Genomic DNA, 25,466 nt, shown 5'->3' with positions numbered 1-25,466 from the left:
GAAGATATATTTAATTTCTTGTGGGTTTGTCATTTTGGACAGGATGCAGACTAACGGAGGAAGATGTTAATACATGGAAGAAAAGTTTAGTCATAAGCTGTGTATGTATGTCCACACTATTCCTGAAGCCCTCAGTGACCACACAGGGCTACACTGTCCAGCGTGCTACAAAGTAAACTCATTCTACTGGTGATTCGGACACCAAGCTGGCTAATTTCTCCGGTCGCAAATCATGTGACTGCTGACTGTCACTATGGCAACCACCACACGTTTCAAATCCAATCCAAACTTGTGAAAAATTTTTATTTTCTTATGTTGTATTTTATTCTTTGTTTTTTGCATATTTATTAAAAAAATAAGGATATAAAATGTAGTAGACCTGTAGTTTTTTTCTTATTCAGCTTTGATGTTTGTGTGACACTTTGAGCTCCTGCCTGCAACGCATTGTGGTCTATATTGACCCGTCTAGTGACCATTGATGCTCACTACTTTTCAAGATGCATTGTGGGTAATTTTGAGTTAACTACTTTATCTCTCTGGACGTTCGGACACCCCTAGAAAAAGGCGTGGGCACCATCCAGAGCACTATGTAGGGAATAGGTTGGACATTCGGACAGAGACATGGTCGAAAATGGCATCAGGGTCCCTTAGAGCTTCATTAGAAGCCAATGTGATGTTCATCTAGGTCTTCATGTTGCAGACACACTTCTGGAATTTAAGTGACTGGTTTGTTTCTTCAGGTTTTATTAATAAATAAAACGTTATCATCAGCATAGCAGTGGATAGTGAAAACAGACTGGGCTGAGTCCAGAACCCTGAGGAGTACCATAACCGACTCAGGCTTGTGAGGAGGACACATCATTTATAATAAACTGTCTGATAAATCTGATCCAAACCAGATCAAAGCCAAATCCCGATGACATGTTCAGATCTTTGCTACAAGATTGTTTCATCAGTAGTGTGTATTGTGGCTTCCAAACCACCTTAGCCGCTGAGAGTACCGGTCCTCGGGTTCACTTATTTGTGACACCTAAAGGAGTTCTTGGACAGATACGCTGAAATCCAGGTATGTGTTTTGGTACATTTATCGCACGCTTTGCCAAGCAATAGCAGCGCAACTAGGATGGATAAATGGATTGATTTAACCAGTAAGATAAACAGATAAAAATAATGACAAGGTCAACAAAATTATAGCAACTCCCCCACCGAAACTCTCTTATCTGCCTCCTAGGGGAGTTTGTGCCTATATAAGCTTCTATGAACCACCACCTCTACCACACACACTAATGCACCGTGCACCTCCTCCTCCTACAGTGTGAAAAGCAGATACAAGACTAGTGTCCCAAATCCAGACCATTGCTCTGTAAATGAGCATTTAGTTGATTTAACACAACTGGCAACACCTACCTGCTGCTGGAAACTGCTGTAATCTCTGGGAAAGACAGCTCCAGAAGGACCTGCTCCTGTTCGTCCACAAAGTAAACCCCGGTCCAGTTGACTGCCACGATGACGTCGTTCTTCGGAAGACTGGGCCCTAAGAACGGACAGTTGAACCCATGAAAACAAAGCTGTAAGAATATAGTTCCCTTAAGAACCCTGACTTTGTTCTCCCAACCTGAGAACTTGAAGGCCTCGTAGAAGCGTGAGAAGAGTAAAGGCCACTTTAAGCGAGCGAAATCCACCACGTCCTCCTTCACCTTCTGTGTGTTCTGCCTCCTTTTGTTGTGTAATCCCTGAACAGCGAGTTGTTTTCATTTAAAGCGGCACAGCAAAAAAGCACAAAGTGATGGGTTGGATAATAACAGCAGCATGGGGATACCTTTTTATGGGCACTGATGATGAGATGAGCCCATTTCTCTGCTGTCTTATTAGCGGTGATTTCTCTGTCGGGGATGTAAGACGGGATGAGGCTGAGCAGACGTTCCTGGAGGATCTCAGAGCCATAATCCACATAGTACTGCTGAGAGGCCAGCTCGGCCAGATCCTCCTCCTTCAGGACACACAGGGGGAAGACGAAATCTGATGAGAAACTGATGAACTCTTCTGCAGATCGGAGCTGATCCAGTCACGAGGACAGGATCAATTATTCACTCAGCAGCCACTTGATCAGATCCACCTGTTCAGCTGCTTCTTAACACATATATGTAATCAGTCTATCACACCGCAACGACTCGTTACACTTAGTGACGTAGACATGGTGAAGACCACTCGCTGAAGGTCAAACTGAGCATCAGGATGAGGAGGACAGGAGATTTAAGAGGCTGTCTCATCATTGTGGAGACTCTTCTTTCTAACGTTGCTTCGGTTTGTTGAAGTTTCTGCAGCTCTCTGCCTTTCCTAACCAAGCACCTCAGCCAGTTTTAGGTCTGGACTCTGACTAGATCATTTCAGCACCTTGATTCTGTTGTAGATCTGCTGCTGTGTTTAAGATCAATGTTCTGTAGCTTAATCTGTCAAGACACATGGACCCACATCTGAGTCAGCATACTTTGGTATCCAGAGTTCTTGGACCACTCAATCACTGTAAGGTGCAGAAGAAGCCCAGATTATTATCCCTCCACCACTGTGTTGCTATGAGGCAATTGTGCTGGTATTCTGTTTGTCTGGTCTGTCCAGAGGACATTGCTCCAGACGTTTTGCTGTCACGTGCCGTGAGCTTAAGGGTTTGGTAAGCAGACAGTCGCAAATTGTACCACACACACAAATGATCATTTAAATGTGTAGGCGGGTAAGTGTCGGTTTAATTTAACATAATGGAGATCACAAGACCCCGTGAAAATGTGCAAAATAAATTATTCAAAAGCAGTCCCCAGGCTATTTAACTCTGTATGTTATGACAACCAACAGTGTTTGTTGATGTTTTTACTCAAAAGAAAGACTTGAAAAATGTTTAAGCCTCACTAGCAGGATCATTCCTCCACTGAGCACGTTAACCAACCTTGTGTGTCAACCAATTCATTCATTCTCTGTGAAAGTATGTAGACCATTGGCTTTCTGCAGTAAGGTAAAAAGACAGCGTAGGGATCTGCCTTTTTACGTATATATGAGTTTGGATGGGGGGAACGGACTGTATGAAAAGGGAACGTTGAGATTATATGAGTGGAAAAGGCAGAGCAGCGCTGTCTGTGCCTTCAAATAGAACAGGGGTCGGCAACTCCGGTCCTCTAGTGCCACAGTCTTGAAAATGTTAGGAGTTTTCCTGCTGCAACACACCTGGCACACATCAGACATAATCAGCAGACTTTTGCAGAGCTTGACAAAGAAACTCTGCACAGGTCTACTATATGGCCATTGATTTGAATCAGGTTTGTTGCAGCTGGGAAACTTCTAACATTTGCAGGACTGTGGCACTAGAGGACCGGAGTTGCCGACCCCTGAAATAGAAGGTGCAGCTTTGACTATAATACGGCGTAAGGGTGAGTTGTGCAGCACCTCTGCTTAGCCAGGTGGAGGTGCTGTCGAGTCACTTTTATTGAGCTATGAAAAGCACTAAATGCAATCAGTTTTAAATCGATAGGTACTCCATCCTAAAGGAAACTATCATTTGAAAGATGGCACTAAAGATAATAAGTATAAAAGAGCGTGAAAAATATATAAACTAATTATTAAAATGGAATGATTCCATGTATTTCTTTCTGCCTTGGGTTGGCACTGCCTGCCCTGCACACCCTGACTGCACACCACCAAAGTTTGGTGGTTTAAGTCGTGCTGCCATGTTCTTACTAGATGAGAGGTTTTCTTCTAAACAAGGCATACTGGTTCAGTCTTTTTCTAACTGGACCATCATGAACGTGAACACTTACGATGCTAACTGAGGCCTAGAGAGTCTGACATGTAGTTTCTGTTTTGTTTTTTTTTACAGTTTTTCCAAGTCTGAACTTGGACTGAACTTGCTGGGCATCATCTCCTGGCAAGACTGACAGCTGTATGAAATGACCTGATAACCTTATGATTTAGTTTCTGTTAAATAAAAATTAATGAAACATCGCAATGTGCTCATCTGAGTTTGTACTTACCCAAGTTGTCTTTTTTTTACTATAAAAAAAACACATGAAAGCTGAAAATCTTTTTCCTTTTCAAATGACTTAGTGTGTTAAAACACTTGAAGACTTTGCAGAAATATCCAGAAACCCTTTCAACATTGACTTCAGACTTGACTTCCAGGTGCCATAAAGTAAAAGCCCTGTCTGGTAGCCGTCCCAACCAGTCACTAAACCAGCTGAATTTAATCGGCTCAGCTCCACTGCGAGGAAGATGAGCCTGTTAGCGAAAACACCTGTTCTAAATGCACAGGTAGATCCAAGAACATGGCAGGACTTCTACTTTATGGCACCTGGATTATCCACCTCTGGACTTGGTGCCAGCTGAATCAACCAGTTAGTGAATGGTATCATGTGACTGCTCACCCTCTCACAGCGGTACTCTCCAAATTTCACCCCTCGGACAATCTGCTGATAAATGAGGTTTGTGGCAATGTAGTCCTCAGCGGGGTTGTGCCAGGGGCTGAAGATCTCCTTCCTGAAGAACAGCCTCCAGGGGGCGTTCCTCTCCTGGGCTCCCTGCTCCTTCGCGTACTGCTCACACTGTGACACAGCGTCCATCACGTGGTCACTGCCGCTGCCCAGCGACGATACCTGAAAGACAGCCTCCATCACGTCTGGCTGCTTCTGCATGGTGTAAGAACATCAGCAGGTTGATCAGGTTGTACCTTGTCAAACAGAGCGATGTACAGCGAGAAGCCGAAGCGATCCCTCAGGTTGATCTTGTCTGCCAATGCGTTGCAGAGCTCCTTGGCTGTGGTGGCGGAGTCTGCCAGAAGGGTCTTTGTGGTGCCGTCCATGAACGTTACGGGCAGCATGATGGGTTTCTTAGATTTTGTGGCCTAAATAAGGATTAAATCAGATTATAGTTTAAGATTTGTAAAAGTATTGTTAGGTCCTGCATTATTTTAGACCCAAAGAATCCATGCTGTGGAGACTAAAAGGAAGGACAATGCCCAAAAATAATAAAATGATGAAAAAAAACCTTAATATATTTTTAATATTTGAAATAATTCTTTCCTCTTGATCCATAATAATAAAAAATAACGAAAATCTGGTTATTTTTAAATAAAATAAACTGATTTAACCTTGAACACTTCAAGCAGATTCTTGCTATTTTTTGGTCTGCCTGTTTTATTTTCTTCATATTTTTTATGTAAATCATCCTATAGAGGCTGAGCCTCTTTAATCCCAGTCAGCATGTAAACATGATGTTTTAAGGCAGACATGATGTTTTCAGCTTTCAGATTAGGAGACTAAAATGATGTAAAATGAATGTATCCATCGATACAGCAGCATAAAGAGCAACCAGAAGAAGAAAACAGGATTTATTTCTAACAGAACTTTGTAGAAATAACACACAGATCAACAATAACCAAGCCTATTTTTAATCTGCACATCGTTCTCTCACGTCTTCACTTTCAGGAGAAAAAATACTGACACTGAAACAAACAGAACGGAAACTATTTACATATTTACACTTTTTCCTCGTTTCCACCTATTTCTGCTACTATTTAGCTGCTATCCTCACTAAACCACCTCAGCTGCATCAGAAACATCTTTTTGGCTTTATTTCAGCCATAGAGGATCATTATTGTTCTTCTTTTCGGATCACTTGTTGATCTTCGGCTGCACCTGATTGGACATTATTGTCAACCTATCAACCTCCTTGACTGGTGGAACATTTGACAGTAAGTAGCTTCATCATCATTTCCAGGTGAAAGTAGATGTCTCTTAGTAACATAGTAGTGATTAAGATGTTTTTTAGGATCAAAATGTGATAAATAATTGTTATTATCAAGCGGCAACCTCCGGTGGTTAAAAGTGAAGCCAATGCAGAAGTGCATAAAACTGCAGTTCCCCCTTCATCCACTAGAGGCTCCAAAACAGAGCAAATCCCCATAGACTCCCATGTTAAAAAGACCAACTTCACTGCAGAAATAAACATGTTTACAGCCTGGTTCAAAAATCCATTTTCGGTTTAATAGGTCAGGTTTACCTTCATGACAACTGTGGGGGGAGTGAATTTTTTTTCTAACTCGCCCGTTTAAAAGTAATTCAATCTCGAAGTTCGGCATATTTAGGGGCGTTTCCTTTTGATTGACAGGTACCGATTTCCTGCTTCAAGTAAGAAGAACGGAAAACAACCGCGGTTTTTAGCCGGTTAACAACGTGACTTAGCTTTAGCCCGCTTACCTCCGTTAGCTGGTTAGCTCCTGTTATCTCCGGGTTAGCTCGGTTAGCTTTTAGCTACAGAAAGCTCAGAGTTCGCTCGATGTCAATCATCCGCCATGACGCTCACGGCTCCCCTCTCAGCTCCACCTCTTTGTCCATATTTGTATTTTCCGGGCAAGACGACGCGCATGCCTCTGCCAACATGGCGACGGTAGGAACTGTCCACCGAGCTTCAATTCAGCGCTTCAGAAACCTACGGGTGACGTCATGGAGGCTCCGCCCATCTCTTTATTTACAGTCTATGGTTATCATGGATAATTCTGGATTTACCATATAGACTCTGTGAGTAAACGCTTCATGTTGTGGCTGGATTGCAAATTTGGGGATTAAAGGGTTGATTAAAGTTGATAACATTAATTATTCCATCTAAATACAAACTTTTCAGCAAACAGAAACTTGGTGAGAGACTTTAACTTTATGTAGGAATGTCAGATCTACATTTATGATAAATTTGTCTTTATTCACAAATGATATTGAAGCAAGCAGCAAACATGATGGTCTGTACCTGCAGCTCCAACCATGATGGCGGTTGTGTCCGAGTGCGGTTCACAAATGTCCTCCTCAGCCTTTCCTCGCAGTACGGAGCGTAACCAGGAGGACCGTTATTCAAAAATGTGCGTAAATACTGACAGAAAGAGGAGAAAACAGACAATAAAGCTAAAAAAAAAAACATGAGCAGTGAAAACTTTCACTCAATCAACACATTTGTGTGATGCTTCTTCTCCAACTGAATGCATGGTTCCCATGGCAACGGGATGCAGAGCCTGCAGTTTGTTTTCCTGTTACAGTAAAATAAACTCAGCAGCATTTAACCTATTCATCACAACATTTCATAAAATATTTAATGTTCAGGTTAACAAATATCAGATGAAATGGTGGGAAGACTGTTGTGTGTGGTTAAAATCTACTGGCTGGTTTCAGATGACATTTAGATTACTGATATTTAGTTGAGATACACAAAGTGATGGTGGCTGTAATTAGAAAGAAGGTGAAAAACAGAGAAAACCTCGAGGAATGAGGTGTGTGTTTGTGTCTTCTGTCTGAAGTTGGTAAGAGTTTGTAACTGAGAGGAAAATATCACCTGTGTGTGAAGCTGTTAGGATGTGTTTCACCTGCTGTGACTGAAAGATCATCATCACCTTCAACACGTGACTGCAGAAGTGAGATTCTTACTTTGACAAACTTCTCAGAGGGGGCGAAGCAGCCCACGCAGAGGGACAGCAGGATCCATCCACGGGCATGGCTGCTTTTGGACGGGTTCTGGGTGAGCTGCTTACAGATCTGGCAGTAGATCTCATCCCTGACGGACACAACAGGTAAACCAAACCATCTGAAGCACCAAATACAGCTCATCTGGGTCACAATCAGCTCATTTAAAGTTAATTTAAGTAACAGGACGATCCATCATTAGCATCTTAGCAAAATGCAGTTTTCATGTAGTGAAGTGATGAAAAACAACCATTAAAAACACAATAATGACTCTTTATGATACCTCTCTCTGACCCCTGATGTGTGTACATCTACGTATTTAAATTAACTTATTTATGGAAGAAAAACAATCAACCATTTAGTTTAATCCAGATCGACATTTTTAAGATGTAGATGGTTTATAATGACATTTACAGAACACAAGCATGATGGATTTCTGCTGCTGAGGTATTTTTATTCAACAATTTTGAAGTCGTTTCAGGGGCAGTGATGTAAAAGGGCAGAGATGTGAACTTGTGGGTTGCAGTAACAAGCGATCCATACTTAAGTTAATAATAAACATTGGAGACATTTAGACAGGATTTAAATTGCCAGATTGTAATGAAGGGTGTCTGAATTCTGTTTGCTGAGCTGTATGAAAGGAGGATCTCCTGCAGGGAATCATTTGTAAGAATGATGACTGTCTTTGTCTGCTGCTGCAGGATTCAGAGTCCAGATTATTTCTCCTGACAGGTCTGCTTACAAATGTCAAACTAACAACTGGAAATCTGGATGCATTTTGGGACAGATCTTCCTTTAACAGATCGTCTTCCTCACTTGCATTGATCACGTAAACTCTGTCACCACTAGAACCTGCTCAGACTCCCTTTTCATCCAAAACTGCCTTAAGTCTTGGTAGATTTAACAAGATGGAAACTTTACTCAGAGGTCACACAGTTGCTGCACATCATGATGAGAATCTCCCAGAGCTGCTCTGCTGGACTGAGATCTGCTGACTGTGGAGGCCGTTGGAGGACAGTGAACTCATCGTCATGGTGACGATGAGCCAGAGTCAGACTAAACCAGATCAGGTTTTATTCTGGACCACCAAAAACCAAATCTTTGAACATTTTTATTGTGTCTTGCTGGGTTATGATTAGCTTCTATACTTGACCTGATTTTAATTAGTATTATTAAAAAAAAAATCTATATTTTAAGTCTCTTTGTATTAATAATAAAACAGTCTCTGTAATGTGGAGGAAATTTAATCTTTTTTTTCATTTCTGATTTTTTTTTGCTTAATAATTTACAACTTAGATTTAATGAAAGACACCAAACTGTATTGAACCATAGTTTCAGACCTCTGTAATGAACACACACCTCCTGTAATCGATAAAAGAGTGTGTTGCTCTCCTGTGAGCAGAGTCCTCATTCAGATGTCTTGTGGATCTGTGTGACAGCTCTCCTTTTACATAAGTCTTAATAAACTTCTGTTTGATTTTTCTCATCAAGACTTGTGATTAGCTTCTTTTTTTCCCACAACAGTAACTTTAAAATCTGCTTATTTCGCAGATTCACCACACCGGCGTTTCAGAAAATGAATGAATCATCTTTTAGATAAAAGCAGGAACTGCATTGTCTCTGCATCAAATCCTATTAAAACTGAACTGATAATCATCTAAAATCAAGAAGGTTTATGAATAAAAATCTTCATTTCTGGTCTTTTTTTTTTGTTTATATTGTGATAATGCTCCTAAAGTGCCACCAAAGTTCCCATGATGGATTCATACGATGGAAATGAAGACCCACGCTGCACACAGAAGCCTTCACATGATGGGATCTCACCTGAGGGCGGGCCGTAAGATGCCGTTTCCGATGATAAAGTGAAGCTTCTCCAGGTTGGAGGTGGGTCGGTCCTCCAGCATGCTGTTCCCCTGCAGGCTGTAGTCTCCCCCCTCCGTCAGCCGTCTGGCGACCTGCCACATCGAGAGAGAAGTTCCTCAAACTGTGAGACGTTCCTGGAAACTTGTCCTGATTAAGCTGGATTAACTTTTAATGGATAAAGAAGGATTGTCAGCTTGTGGCTGCCTACATGAGGAAACTGTCAATAAGTAGAAAATGACGTTTCTTTTTGTGTAAACAGTGATTTGACAGCGTAACAGTGTGTGTGTGTGGAGTAATAAGTAAACTGCTGGTTGAACATCTGAACAGGTTTGTACATATGCTCCAGATGTGGCTGCATCTCAGGAGGCAGCACAGCTGGAAGGTCGGTGGATTGATTCCTGGATGAGACGCTCGAGGTACGAGTGTATGTGTGGACGTGAAATGAGCTTTGAGTGGCCAGCATGACTGAAAAAGGGCTTTATAAGTACAGTCCATAATTACACTTTACGGCAATAATATAGTGTTCCTAAAGGGTTCGCCACAGCGGATCATTGCACTGTGGAACATTTGGCACATTTTCTACGCCAGACGCTCTTCTTGACGCAACCCTCTCTAATATAATGTGTTTTAATCAAATGCGTTGCAGTAAAGTAAGAGGTGTGTGAAACATTGATCTGGTTCCGGATGGAAGTCGAGAGGTGGAGGCCTGGACGATGCCCGGACCTCGGCCATCGCCGTGCCGACCAACTCAGGCCAGCAGCCACACGCCACGCTTGCCTTGTCTTCCACGTGATTCTTATCTTTGCAACTGGACTAAAATGATGCATTAAACCAGTGGTTCCAAAACTGGATGGCGGGCCCAGAGTTATCACGGGGGGGGGGGGGGGGGGGGGGCGCAGCAAGGATGAATAAAACTTGGGAGTTTTGAAGATAAATTTGTAAAAGTACTCATAGGAAATGATGATAAATCAACAAAAGACACAAGTAATAAAAACAGAGAACAAACTATGATGGAGCATATCTGTCCCTGCTTGACCAGTAATAATAATCACCAATGGTGGGTAATAATGAGACCACAGTCTTTTGCATGGACCAAAATATTATCATCTAATATAATGAAGTATGAAGCCAAACAAGTTACAACACCACTTTGGTACAATCATCCTGAACACAAAGAAAAGCCTGCAGGTTACTTTAGAAATAAACTATCCAACTATCATATCTAGTAAAGTTGTTTCCCTAAAGCAGCATCGTCTCATAGAAAACTGATCTGAAGCAGCTCGCGGAGATTCCTGGTTTAAAATGTTTCACACTGAAGCAGAAGAATGGATAATAAGACTGACACGGTTTTAATTCTAGTTACCTACAATCCAGCCACTAAAACTAAAGATGCATCTCTTAGTATGTTTCTTTGGTTCATATGACGGGAGGGGGGGCTCGACGTTATTGTTGCTGATGAAAAGGGGGCCCTGCAGACAGGGTTTAGAGACCAGTGCAGTAAAAGAAGGTTCTGGTTTGGTGACGGTCCGAACCAGGAGCACCAACAGTTCTCCTGCCGCCTCCTGCAGTCACAGCCGGCTACGACCCACCTCTAATGCACATTTCAGTAGAATGACATCTAAGATTCTGTTTCTCCGTTTGGACTCTCACCTCCTCTGTGATCTTAGATTTCCTCTTCAGGGTGAGAGACACAAGTTTGTGCCGGATGCTGTTTCTCTTCTGCGTCTCCATGGAGCTGTTCTGTAGACGGAAACATCAGATGAGGTTCAGCGAACGGCCTAACAGACCTGAGTGTCTGCACATCATCGCCTCACCTCCTCTTCCACCTGCAGCTCCTGCAGCTCCCTCTTGTAGGTCCTCTTGCCCAGAGTTTCGTAGATCTTGGTCATGACGGGGATCTTTTCGCTGCCATCGTTGATGACCAACTGGCATTTGGGTTCTGGGAGGTCCCCCATGAACCTCAGCACAGTGATCCAGACCGCTAGCGCTGCCTGGAGGAGGAGACAGGGTGATGCAGCGAGGTGGAGGAGGAGCTTGCATGGCTCATTCTACACATCTGCTAGAGAAGGTCTCACCAGCTGGTCTCCTTCATCCTCGTGGAAAAGCAGAGGTTGTTTCAGCGGCCGTCTGATGTAGGTGTGAGTGGAAACGCCCTGAAAGTAAGTTGCAGCAAACTTGGAGAATTTGTACTCTGACAAATCTTCCTCCTCCTCTTCAGGCAGCGGCGGCGCTTCGTTCAGCATCTCCTCTTCAGCTTCCTCACCACGAGGTATCTTCTCCAGATCCTGAGAAAACACAAGGTGTTACATCACAACCAGAGCCGGGTGGAGCTGAAAGGAGGATTTAAATGAGGCCATCATGCTCTACGTGTGTTTGGATCTGAAGTGTGACAGAAGAGTCGACACGCAGTACACGAGCTGCGACCTGAGATGTGAATTAGTCCATGGAGGTTAGAAATGTTCTCCAGGACTTTCACATCTTCCCGGCTTCCTGCCTGTTCAGCCTGAATGTCACATCAAACCATCCCAACATCTTTGAGTCAGACATCTGAACAGGAAAATAAAATAATACATACTTCAAAGCCAGCTGGCGCCTGTCCGTCCTGGTTTGGTAACGGCCCAGAGTCGCCGAGGAAACCAAACATACGGTCCACCATGTCGGAGTGGTCGACTGGCTGCTCCTTCTCCCTCTCCATCTGCTCCAACAGCTCCTTCTTCCTCCGGGCCTCCTCCTTTTCCTCCCGCTCCTGCTCCTCCTGCTGCTGGGCCAGCTGGATCAGCCGCTCCTGGTGTTTCCTCTCGGCCTCTGCTTTGGCCCGCCGGACGGTCATCTGGTTGAGCAGCTGCTCCTCCTCGGCCAGGCGCTGGCGCTCAGCTTCCAAGCGACGCTGCCGCTGTGGACGGAGGAAACACAGGGTTCACACAGGCAGGGAGGGGTTCTCTCTGAATCTGACTTCTATTGTTAGACTATTAGTATGTTTAGATCTACATGTGCAGGTAAAGGGGAAAACATCAACTACCTCACACTAAAATACTGACTGGGTACATAAAAGTTGTTAGAAAGATAGAAGAGCCTTTCACTTATTAACTGGAGGTGACAGCGAATGCAACAGAAGCATAAATCGACTTTTGTCACCAATGTGAGAAGCAGCCTATAAAATGTGTCTAATAACTGGCATTGTGCAAAATATTTACAAAGTAAAATAATTTATTCACAATTTTGCCGAAACATTAGAATAAAATATGTACGACTAAAAATAAAAGAGACAGACTGGTAATGTTCAGAAATTATACAAATAAATTCTTTATATTAAAAAAAAAAAGCGTACACATTTAGGCCCAAATAATTTAATAATAAATTTATAAATACGTTAATGTACAAAAGTTAATTGATGAAACAAATAAAAAAGCTCATGTCATGATTTGGACAAAAAAAAACAAAAACAAAAACAAAAACAATAAAAGCCACAAAAAAGCATTTGACACTTCCGTCAGAAGTTTTGGTTTATTTCAGAAATAATCATTTCAGATACTTTAGATGCTACCAGATTTTACTCATTATAGCAAATAAAATTACAATATTAAAAAATCCAAACACCCAGAAAAAATTCATTTTCTAAAAGTCCCTTAAATCAAATAGAAAAGTATTTTTCTTTAATAACCCAGCTGGGTGGGCTCTCATCAGCACATCCCTTCATCATGACATCAAGTACGATAATATGACATTGATTTAAAAATAAAACAACAAAAGAACCAGATGTAAAATACTGCTTTAAATCAAACTAAGAACAGAAACAAACCATGAGGTAGAGAGTTTGTTGTCAAAATGGTAAAAAAAAAAAAAAAAAAAAAGAATGATATGATAAATTGACACTGTGATTTAATCTGTTTTGGTCCAGACATGAAATTATGCAGCACCAGCGAAGGTCTTTACTGCAGCTCCTGACTCCCAATAAACTAATTTCCTGAACTAAAAACTCCTTTCACAAACTTTCAACATCACATCAAATATTTTATCAAAGTACAAATATTTACACCAAAATGTTGGTATTTAGTCATTTCTTATTTCCCAAACATTTCTTTTTTGGGAAATGAACAGATCATAAAAGATGGTGAAACCGTAAACAACCACAATGCTAGACCAGTATGCTTGAGCTTGAATAAAGGTATCTGGGCTTCTGTTTCACCTGAATGCCTTTCGGATGAGAGATTTAATGTTCTCATGAACCAAGAAAAAGAAGTCATGTTGTTTGTATTCAAGCTCCGTTGATGCTGAAGGCCAAGTTTTCAGCAGACTGAGATTTTCCACCAGAATCCTGACGTAGTCACCTCATGCACTGGCTCCAAAACCATAGGCATTATACTGCCATCACCGTGCTGGAACATAGCAGCAGTGTTTTGGTGGAAAAATACCATTTTATTTGAATGTGACCAACGTATATACACTGCTCAAAAAATGAAGGGAACACTAAAGTAACACGTTGTAGATCTAAATGAATGAAATATTTTTATTAAATACTTTGTTCTTTCCATAGTTCAATGTGCTGACAACAAAATCACACAAAAATAATCAATTAAAATCAAATGTATCAACCCATGGAGGTCCGGATTTGGAGTTTTACTTTTAAGTGGAAAAACACACCAATAGGCTGATCCAACTATGGTGTAATTTCCTTTAAACAAGTCAAAATGAAGCTCAGTAGTGTGTGTGGCCTCCACATGCCTGTATGACCTCCCTACAATTATTGGGCATGCTCCTGATGAGGCGGCTGATGTTCTCCTGAGGGATCTCCTCCCAGACCTGGACTAAAGCATCCGCCAACTCCTGGACAGTCTGTGGTGCAACTTGGCGTTGGTGGATGGAGCGAGACATGATGTCCCAGATGTGCTCAGCTGGATTCAGGTCTGGGGAACGGATGGGCCGGTCCATAACATCAATGTCTTTGTGTTGCAGGAAGTGCTGACACACTCCAGCCACATGAGGTCTAGCATTGGCTTGCATTAGGAAGAACCCAGGGCCAACCGCACCAGCATATGGTCCCACAAGGGGTCTGAGGATCTCATCTCGATGTTGGTCTGTAAGCACAACCCCCACCTGTGGACGTCGGGCCCTCATACCACCCTCATGGAGTCTGTTTCTGACTGTTGGAGCAGACACATGCACATTTGTGGCCTGCTGGAGCTCATTTTGCAGGGCTCTGGCAGTGCTCCTCCTGTTCCTCCTTGCACAAAGAAGGAGGTAGCGGTCCTGCTGCTGGGTTGTTGTCCTCCCACGGCCTCCTCCACATCTCCTGATGTACTGGCCTGTCTCCTGGTAGTGCCTCCATGCTCTGGACACAACGCTGACAGACACAGCAAACCTTCTTGGCACAGCTGGCATTGATGTGCCTCCTGGATGAGCTGCACTACCTGAGCCACTTGTGTGGGCTGTAGACTCCGTCTCATGCTACCACTAGAGTGAAAGCACCGCCAGCATTCAAAAGTGACCAAAACATCAACCAGAAAGCATCGGAGCTGAGAAGTGGTCTGTGGTCACCACCTGCAGAACCACTCCTTTATTGGGTGTATCTTGCCAATTATTTCCACCTGTTGTCTATTCCATTTGCACAACAGCATGTGGAATTGATTGTCAATCAGTGTTGCTTCCTAAGTGGACAGTTCCATTTCACAGAAGTCTGGTTGACTTGGAGTTACATTGTGTTGTTTGGGTGTTCCCTTATTCTTTTGAGCAGGGTATTATATACAGTTGTGCTCATATGTATTTTTACCATTTCATTAAAGAAAAGGCTGAATTTACAACAGTCGCTCAAATAACTGGAGACCTAAAAAAACGAACAATAACTAAAAATTTGCAAAAATATAATTTAGTAAAATAAGACACTGTTTTTTCATTTAATTTAGTTGAAAAAAGATTAAAAAAAACAAACAAACAAACAAATTGGTCTTGGACAAATTAGAGCACTTTTCTGTTGAACAGTGGGACAAAATACCTGTCAACAGGTGCAGAAGTCTGACTGAGAGGAACAGAAAACACCTGACTGGAGTGGAAACATTAAAGGATTGTTCAACCAAATATTAGTTTATGAGTGATGTAATATGTAATAAATGATCTGATTTGTTTGCTTTTTAAAAAAATGTTTCGATTGAAACAGAATTATAAAATATTGTCATAATTTGCATCACAAAGTGATGCAGAAAAACTAGTTTGTGCTTATGTTACTGACAGATTGGACTATTGGATTAATTCATGATTATTCTGTTTCAAATATGCCCTGAAAAACCTCCAGCTCATCCAGAATGCTTTGCCAAAGTGTTCTGATGACAACTAGCAGGAGAGATCATATTTCTCCAGTTTTAATGTCTCTTCATTGGCTTCCTGGTAAATCCATAGTACAATTTAAAATTCATCCATGGAGCTCCGGTAGTAACCAAGCTGCTTTGTGTATTAAAGATCTCATAGTTCGATATTCCCAAGCACTTCACTCTCAGACGGCAGCTTTACTTGTGGTTCCCAGAGTCTTTAATAGGGCTTTTCGACCAAAGAAGAGCTGGTGCAAGAGCCAGCGCTTGGATGGTTCAGCTCCAATGCTAACGAAGAACTGGTTTTGGTTTTGACCGAAAGTCACCAAGAACAGAATTTAGGATGTGGAAATGTGGGTTTCTTTTTGGTCGTTCATTACTGTTTCTGGTCCCCAGAAATCTTTTGTAAAATTTGTTCAACTAATTTGTTGACCAGTGGTGCTCCATTTGTAGCCAGATGCAGCCATCTCCTGTTGTAGCTGTGCTTTCTCCGATTTACCTTGGACCTCTGTGGGCGACCAAAGAGCCAGGAAACATCGAGTCTCCTCCTCGGACCATTTCTGCTTGTTCTTGTAGTCAATATTGTTAGCTGGTATGAAGATATCTGTCCAACTTTCAATGCTCATATCAGATAACCCTGACTCCAGCTGCTGACGCACACAACGTGAAGTGGTTCTCAACTATGGCCCAGCAAAGAGTTGATGCCAGAATAGAATCGGTTTTGAGAAGCCAGTGCTTAGGCAGTTGAAAGAACCGGTGCTAAGTCTGGTTCTGGCTCCGAACCAGCTCTGCAACCAGCTTGGTCAGAAAGCCACCCCTTGTACAATGGGATGCGAAGCCTTTGGCTCTCAGGCTCCTCTCTTATGGAACCGGTTTCCAGGTTGTGTTTGGGAGGCAGACACCCTCTCCACCATTAACATCAGGTTTAAAACCATTCTTATTGATAAATCTTATAGTTATGGGAGTTGAGACATCTCTTAGTTACGCTGCCATAGGCTTAGACTGCTAGAGGACATCCCATGATGCACTAGGCTCTTCCCTCTTTTTATTTTCAATGTATAAATTTATGACAAAATCAGCATCATTAACTTATTTAGACTCTCAGTGGGTCTCCCTGGATAAAAGCAGCAGTGCCCAGTCCGCCCTAACCAACTGGTCCAGGCAGATGGCCGCCCATCCCGAGTCTGCTTCTGAAGAAGTTCTTCTGCAAACTGTTGGTTTCCTCAGCTAAACCATTTTAGTCTTTTTGTGAATTAAAATGAGTTTAGTTTAGTTAATATAAACTGGACAACTGCAGATTTGCTTTGGTTGCATCTTGTTAATTGGTTTGAATAGATTATCTTTGCAAAGTGTCCTGAGATGACTTGGTTGTGAGCTGGAGCTAAAAGTGAAAATGGCAGAAGGGAAGCCATAAATCGTTCTCTTTTCTCGTATCGTTTCAATTTGGGGATCCACAAGTTTAAAAAAAATGAAAGATTTCCTGATATAGAGACACGAAAAGATCCTGAATCAAAGTGTTGCTCTTTTCGCCACCTAACAAGCTAGGCTAGAATAAACTATCATGTAAACATGCAGAGATGTACAGCTCTTACAGTTCACGTTAACCTCAAGTTATATCCTGCACACACACCATGACTTTGTTTCATCTGTTACAAATGCAGCAGTCAGGAACATTAATGCATGAAAAACCACAAACCATTTTTCACATACAAAACCGTTTCCTTGCCTGGAAAGAGCCAAAATGTGTGAATAAAAGGGGTGTAACAATACGTCTAAACTGAAAAAACTGATCAAACATGGATAAGATAACCCATCTGTAAGGCGTCTATAATGAAGAACATATTAAATTGTTTCCATAACAACCAAAATTTAGGTAAAATATCAGTAATTATTTTCTGATTTTAATCAGATGAGGAAAGCGTAGATATAAAATATGTGTGACTGTGATAAAGTCAGACTGTGCTGGTAATGAGGTTTCACATCAGTCGCTTCTATGCCAAAGCTGAGCTCAGCGTTACCTCGATTTCATTCAGCATTTGGAGATGTATTAATATTCTGGAGGAGCTCATCTTGTGCTTATTTATCCAGCATCCAGCACATACACATATAAATGAGAAACCATCCAGAAGAGAGCAGAACAACAGCTGATACTAAAACTGTGTGAGGAGGGAAAAAAAAACTTTTCATATAATCTTGAAAATGTCACTATAAAAACATTAATTTAATTTAATTTAATTTAATTTAATTTGATTTAATTTAATTTAATTTAATTTAATTATTTCAAATCAGGGCATTAGTACACAGGTAAAGTTTACCGAACATTAACTCGGCTTCATCCAACATGAGATCAGGTTTGGCTTCTAAGCTCAATCTGCTTTGAAAAGTTTCACTGGAGGCAATAAAAAAAAGCTGTAATTTGGTTAGATTTAGAGGCACTGGTAATTTTGGGCAGAACCACACTGTTTTGCATCAAATCCACTCTTTGCGTTAAGCTAAGCTAGCTAAACTTAGCACAAAAAGTCGGTAAATTAGTGGGGTTTTTTATTCCTAAAAAGGCCTCTAAGTTCAGTAATAAATCTTAACCTGCTGGAAAGTCTGTTTATTTCCCACATTTGAAGGAAAAAAGCATGTGTGGGATGAGCAGCAGAGATGAGTATTTGTGGTTGTCATGTCTGCCAAACAGCTTATTCTATTATTGCCTCTTGTTTGGTGTCGTTTATTGCAGCGTGTCTCGGTTCTCGGCCTCAGGCATGTCTTAGATGTAACCTTACTTTAACACACTTGAATGAGGTGAATGGCTCATAAACAGGCTTGTAATGGACGAGGATGTTTATTAATCTGATTCCGGTGTGTTGGAGCAGGAACACATCTAAAACATGCAGAGCAGAGGGTCCTCTTGACCTGGATTGGGAAACATTGTTTATTGGATTGGAGGAACTCCGATAGGTTCGAGGTCAGGGTTATTCAGTTCGGTCCGCAATTCCACAGGTTATCAATGTATCCCTGCTCCAGCAGCAGTAGAACTACAAATACCCTTAGTCTATGCCACCAGAGTCCAACTCCAGTCCTCGAGGGCCGGTCTCCTGCAGGTTTTTTTTGTCTCTATGCTCCAACACACCTGACCAAAATTCACATATAGGTTGACAAGAAGCCGATGGATCCATTTGATTTGAATCAGCTGTGTTGGTGCAGGGAAACAAACAGAAACCTGCCGGATACCGGCCCTCGAGGACTAGGGTTTGGCACCCCTAGGCTGTTGTGGCTGTGTATGGTTCTCCAACATGCTGAAGCCCCTGTTTGTTAATAATTTGCAGACTTCAAATAAGCTGTTTGGCAGAGAATATTTGTAAAGTTTTGACACACATACTCATCTCTGCTGCTCATCTCACAAATGCTGTTTCCTTCAAATACGCTCCAAATAAAAAGGGAAATAAACAGGCGTTGCAGGGGTATACGATTTCTTGGCAAGAGGTTTTTATTAAAGAAATAATCCACCAAAAACTAACTTCCGAACTAACACACTTCATGTGTTCAGTTATTTAATTGCTAAAGTTATTATTATTACGAAATGTAAAAATCCTCTCAGTCATCTTGGCATATAGAAAAAAAAAAAGAAAGAACCATAAGAACCAGTGATTGTAAAACATCCCATAGGTTGCATCTTTCAAGGCATTAAATGAACAAATATAGGAAAGGCATCACAATTTCTGTGACAAAGCACATTTGGCTATTTCTCCATCTTTGGCTTTTCTCTCAGTCCGTCCTCAGCACCAGCAGCCTTCTCTCTCCGGCATGTCAACAACAAGTAAGTAGCAGAAGTAAATATAATAACTGTTTACCTCTGCCCTGAGCCTCTGGCAGAGGCGCCTGGCTATCATGCCCCTGGTGTAGGCCTGGATGCGCAACACGGCTCGCAGGCGACGACAAAACATCTGCCGGATGAGGAAACCTCGGCAGCGAGCTTGGATGACGGTTACACACCGGCGCGTAATCTGGTAGCTTCTGTAGTACTTCCTGGACCTGGAGACCGCCTGGAGGCGGATGAAACCCGACTTCATCTGAAGAGAAAGGTCAGGTAGCAGCATTATTTATTTATTTTAGCATTATTTTTTGACTCTTCTGACTGACTATTTGTTTGTTCATTGTATAAAATGTCAGTTCAGTTAAATCCTGATCTAACACAAAACTTTTAATACTGAATTTTTCAGAGAACATTTCCCATGTAAGGTAAATTAATGATAAATCTGTGGAGTAAACACGTCAGACAAGACAGGTCTAGAGGGTATGCACCAGTCAGCGGCAAAAAAACCCCATCAAAAACTGTTTGTTTCCATGGAAACCAAAAATAGGACTCACAATTTGGTAATTCTTCTTGCACTGATAACCCCGCCAGACCTTCTGAATGAAAGTCACAGCCCTCCTGAGTCTGAGGAAGTTTGTCCTGTGAAGGAAAAAGATATAAATGCAGAATTCTCTCTTTAGAGATCAATACAAATCATTAACATATTAACTCTGATGACAAAAGCAACTCAAACCCTCCACATTTCAAGGAAATGTCTGAACGTCTTCTTAGATTTTTTAAATAAAATATTTAGAGCAATAAATTGTCTGGGACAAAAAGATTGGGGGGTTATTTCAGGCTTCTGAGACGGGATTTTCCCACTTCTCTTATGGTAGTTTGACTCTTTTGGAAGAAACCAGTAGTTTCTCCCAGCAGAGAAATATCCAGCTGGACTAAGACGTGGAAGAGGTTCATCCTGCTGGTTATTCTGCAGACATGTACAGGAAGGTTGACTTCAGTAAATATCACAATAACCACAAGCTGCTGCGATGTACTGGTGAGCTGTCCAGGGTGTACCCTGCCCATCGCCCACAGACTGCTGGGATGGGCTCCAGCTTCCCCGCAACCCTTCATCGGATTAAGTGGTTAGGATGATGAATGAATGAACCACAAGCTGCTTGATCTGCTCCTTCCCTGATAAATAACACCATCATCAACTTCTTCATTTTTGTTTGGTTAGTTTAGAACAGGGGTGCCCAAGTCCGGTCCGGAGAAAGGATCCTTACAATTAAAATAACAGGACACAAGTGTTCGGTCTTCTCCACAGACTGAACCTTCAACCACAAGTTTAAAAGCTGGAAAAAAGTTGGAATACCTTTTTCACTGTGCTAAAATTAGCTAATACACCACCTGTTTTTGCTATGTTTATTACTTGAGGCAGGTGACGTGGAAAAGAGGGTTTGGAAGTAATAAGAACTCCGGACAACACCTTGATGAATTATAAAAAGGTTTATTACAAAAAAGTCTAGGATCTAAAGCAGCATTAATCATTAATCTGTGAGAACTCCTAAAGCCAAAAGTAGAAGTCCCACTAACCATCTTTAGTAGCTGTCCTTAAATAAAACACAGACAAAGACATTCACATCTGGACCAGGACCACACATGAGACCTGCATGCAACAGGTGTGGAGCTGGAATCCATGTAATCCTGACAGAGAACGGAGGAGCACAGCTGATGTAGCATCCGAGTTTGGTAATGATGCCTGTGTAATGCTAAAGCTCAGACACTTCACTAGCGACAATGGACACTAACTTGCCTTACGCTGGAAGCGATGGGAACTCTGTGGTTTTTATCTGTGCTTGTGGAAATGAAATCTTGAATAAAAAATCCAAACCTAAGTCGTCTCTGTCTGCAACAGGCCCAGCTGGCCTCTGAAGCTCCCGGTTAATGCAGACATTGTGTCTGTATCCTCTTTCTGTGACGGTTAGCGCGTCACAGAAAGACTGTCAAGCTAGCACAATGCCGACGGATATGTCACATGTATGGGCTCACTTTAAGGTCATGAATATTTTGCAGCTGTAAATGAATGTTTGCAAATAGTTTCAGAGTTAATATTTGTGATCTGGGACTCTTGTTTATCATCTGTACCTTAAAAAAACAGCCACAACCCGATCCGTCTTTAAAACACGTCTACTCGTCCTTAAGAACCTCCAGCGGTGCAGAAAAACAGAAAGGTGTTGGCTCTCTGATTGGACAATTTGATTAGTTTCCAGAAAGAGCCATTTTAATCCATTTACAGCTACAACATACTTGCGACTGTATATTGAGCCCATACCATGACTAGCTGTGGCTTACATAACGACACCTCAGCCTGGGGGAGACCTTCTGAAACTGGATTAGTAGAAGGACAAACAGGAGATGAAATATTTATTTCTTCTACCCAAACTGCTGAAGCATTATGCACAGATGAAAAAGAAATGTCTTTATAGGTCTCCATCAAACAGTGATGAGGTGTGTTCTTGAAAACCTACCAAGTATCAATCAATAATACAAAATAAATATAGAAATAAAATAAAATTCAGAAAGTCAAGGGTATCATTATATCTATAAAGCTTCCCTTGGCAGAGAAAATTTGCTCAGCAGAACACAGCATCCAGATCATCATTCTGCTTGCCTAAATGCTGGACAAGACAAAAAGAAAAGAAAAAAAAAGAAAAGAAAACCTACCTAGCTTTCAGCCCACGCGCGGCCTTTTGGATAAGGATGACCTTGTCTGTGATGGCTTTGTCTCTCTCAATCTCCAGCTGCATGTCATGGTGGTCCTGACAGAGAAAATACACAACAGAGCTGATAAATGAAGTGTAAACAAGACAGATTCTTCACTGGGGGATTTATCATCATCAGCAAGGAGCTGAGAAGCAGCATCTCTACCGGGTCTGAGAGAAAACAGCGTCTGACTGAAGTTACGGGAAAGTCTCGTACCTCCGAAATGTCAGAGTGAGGCTGCAGTGCTGAATGTGTGGAAGTATGAGCATCATTATGTCACCATATTCTGTGTCTGCTAGTTTCTCCATCCACAAACAAATTGTTTTGAGATGGTTTGTTTTGCCATAACAAGCTGCAGAAAGATCAGATTAATGGATCAATAATAAAGTCATGCAGGAATTCAGAAAGAGAATTAGGAACCTTTAAGAATATCTTGGTTTTCCCAATCTGCCAGTCATCGTGTCCCCCCAGTCTGGCCAGCACGATCTGCTGGCAGGTCCCCCGTAAGTCCTCCTGGATGGAGACAAAACTGGGTAAAATCCTGGACCAGTAATAATGACAGTGAATGTTTTCAGAAAGGCTAATACAGATGATTTCTAACAGGAAACACATAAAAAATGTTATTTCCAGATGATCTGAGATATAAAATCGACCTGTATGTGAGCAGGTTTGATGCCAGGCATCAGGACTCGGTAGCGATCCACAAATTCAGCAAAGCTGTATCTGATAGGATAGCCGGCTCGCCTTATCCGGATGGTCTCCATCATGCCCGAGTAGCGCAGCTGGCGGATACACAACTCTCTGTCGAACAGCTGAGAGAAACACACAGATGACGTCAGAAGCTGAGTGTGTTTTATAAGCGTCTTCATGTGTGTGAAACAAGCTGCGACTCGAAACCGACAGAAAAGAGAGCGAATAAATAAAGACTGTCAAGCTGAATGGTTTAGAGAAAATCCTCTTAAGAGCAGAGAACTGCTCATTTTTCCTTTTTTTACTTAAAGTAGTTTGTTCTGATGTTACCAGATGGGAAATCATTGAAATCAGTAGAGAAGAAAAGACATTTTATCTTCTAACTCTGGTCAAGAGAAGAGCTGCCCTTTCCAACACTTTAAACCAATAAATCAGTTGACGTTAACAAAACTTGTCACAAACTGTTGTCAGGAAATATTTATAATGACCAAGATGTCATATTTTAATAAAATAAATCCTTTAAAGCAAACAGCACAGTGGAAAGACAGAAATTAATATAACGATGGGGAAATAAAAACTTATTCAAGAGTAAAATGACCTAATAATTAAAGAGATCAAAAGAGAAGTGAAACAGAAGCGTTTACATCCAGTCGTTGCTGCTTAGTGACTTAGAAACACCTACCATTGGTTTCTTGAGCTCATTGGGTTTTATGCAGCGGACGAAGAATGGTTGGCACACACTGAGCGTCCTCATCAGCATCTCCAGGGAACGTTTGAACTGGCTGCTCAGAGTGGGAGAGCGTTTCCTCGTCTCAACACCCTGAAAACACACACACACACACACACAGTTACACACTCAGCTCTACGACAAATGAACTTCCCAAAAGGAGTTTGGAAATTTTATTTCAGTCAGTTCAACATCATCAACTGCTGTTGTATTATTGAGTACAAGGATGTGTGGACAACAACAGCTTTCATGTTTTAGGCTCTGCATGACACCAGACTAAAATGAACCATTAAGTTTATTTAACCAGCTGGGTTTAATTCAGGAGGTTGAACAAAAATATTTGATAAAGCGTTCAGGAAATGCAACCATTTTTATACAGTCTCCTCACTTTATGGCTCCAAGTAACTGAATGCTTCAACATTACTGTCAGTGAAATAGTTATTTCTAATATTTTGTTCAGAATCGCTCTGATTCCTGAAGTCTAGAACCATGAACATCATAAGATACTGGTTTTCCTCCCAAAGTCTGGAACCATAAACATCACCAGACACTGGTTTTCCTCCCAAAGTCTGGAACCATGAACATCATAAGATACTGGTTTTTCTCCTGAAGTCTGGAACCATGAACATCATATGATACTGGTTTTTCTCCTGAAGTCTGGAACCATGAACATCATAAGATACTGGTTTTTCTCCTGAAGTCTGGAACCATGAACATCATAAGATACTGTTTTTCCTCCCAAAGTCTGGAACCATGAACATCATAAGATACTGGTTTTCCTCCCAAAGTCTGGAACCATGAACATCATAAGATACTGGTTTTCCTCCCAAAGTCTGGAACCATGAACATCATAAGATACTGGTTTTCCTCCCAAAGTCTGGAACCATGAACATCATAAGATACTGGTTTTCCTCCCAAAGTCTGGAACCATGAACATCATAAGATACTGGTTTTCCTCCCAAAGTCTGGAACCATGAACATCATAAGATACTGGTTTTCCTCCCAAAGTCTGGAACCATGAACATCATAAGATACTGGTTTTTCTCCTGAAGTCTGGAACCATGAACATCATAAGATACTGGTTTTCCTCCCAAAGCCTGGAACCATGAACATCATAAGATACTGGTTTTCCTCCCAAAGTCTGGAACCATGAACATCATAAGATACTGGTTTTCCTCCCAAAGTCTGGAACCATGAACATCATAAGATACTGGTTTTCCTCCCAAAGTCTGGAACCATGAACATCATAAGATACTGGTTTTCCTCCCAAAGTCCGGAACCATGAACATCATAAGATACTGGTTTTCCTCCCAAAGTCTGGAACCATGAACATCATAAGATACTGGTTTTCCTCCCAAAGCCTGGAACCATGAACATTTCCAGATACTGTTTTTTCTCCTGAAGTCTGGAACCATGAACATCATAAGATACTGGTTTTCCTCCCAAAGTCTGGAACCATGAACATCATAAGATACTGGTTTTCCTCCCAAAGTCTGGAACCATGAACATCATAAGATACTGGTTTTCCTCCCAAAGCCTGGAACCATGAACATTTCCAGATACTGTTTTTTCTCCTGAAGTCTGGAACCATGAACATCATAAGATACTGGTTTTCCTCCCAAAGCCTGGAACCATGAACATTTCCAGATACTGTTTTTTCTCCTAAAGTCTGGAACCATGAACATCACCAGACACTGGTTTTCCTCCCAAAGTCTGGAACCATGAACATCATAAGATACTGGTTTTCCTCCCAAAGTCTGGAACCATGAACATCATAAGATACTGGTTTTCCTCCCAAAGTCTGGAACCATGAACATCATAAGATACTGGTTTTCCTCCCAAAGTCTGGAACCATG

The 25,466-nt window shown here is 41.6% G+C and overlaps 1 protein-coding gene across 1 annotated transcript in view; it reads right to left on the bottom strand.

Annotated features, from left to right (window-relative positions):
• The window catches only part of myo7ab (myosin VIIAb), a gene marked incomplete at both ends in the record, with an annotated part of 63,598 nt that overhangs the window by 15,868 nt on the left and 22,264 nt on the right, over window positions 1–25,466 (bottom strand). Inside the window, 18 exons of the mRNA XM_079247976.1 lie at window positions 1,408–1,534; window positions 1,616–1,733; window positions 1,820–1,990; window positions 4,407–4,634; window positions 4,709–4,882; window positions 6,781–6,900; window positions 7,449–7,575; window positions 9,309–9,439; window positions 10,998–11,087; window positions 11,162–11,338; window positions 11,423–11,632; window positions 11,923–12,240; window positions 19,486–19,704; window positions 20,003–20,087; window positions 22,155–22,249; window positions 22,614–22,706; window positions 22,847–23,005; window positions 23,566–23,703. Of these exons, the coding sequence (XP_079104102.1) occupies window positions 1,408–1,534; window positions 1,616–1,733; window positions 1,820–1,990; window positions 4,407–4,634; window positions 4,709–4,882; window positions 6,781–6,900; window positions 7,449–7,575; window positions 9,309–9,439; window positions 10,998–11,087; window positions 11,162–11,338; window positions 11,423–11,632; window positions 11,923–12,240; window positions 19,486–19,704; window positions 20,003–20,087; window positions 22,155–22,249; window positions 22,614–22,706; window positions 22,847–23,005; window positions 23,566–23,703 (2,780 nt within the window). The remainder of the gene's footprint in view (window positions 1–1,407; window positions 1,535–1,615; window positions 1,734–1,819; window positions 1,991–4,406; window positions 4,635–4,708; window positions 4,883–6,780; window positions 6,901–7,448; window positions 7,576–9,308; window positions 9,440–10,997; window positions 11,088–11,161; window positions 11,339–11,422; window positions 11,633–11,922; window positions 12,241–19,485; window positions 19,705–20,002; window positions 20,088–22,154; window positions 22,250–22,613; window positions 22,707–22,846; window positions 23,006–23,565; window positions 23,704–25,466) is intronic.

The sequence above is a fragment of the Telmatherina bonti genome, assembly GCF_933228915.1.
Source record: "Telmatherina bonti genome assembly, chromosome: 10".
Taxonomy (NCBI): domain Eukaryota; kingdom Metazoa; phylum Chordata; class Actinopteri; order Atheriniformes; family Telmatherinidae; genus Telmatherina; species Telmatherina bonti.
The sequence above is the reverse complement of the archived record's forward strand: the minus strand, read 5'-3'. Positions and strand labels throughout refer to the sequence as shown.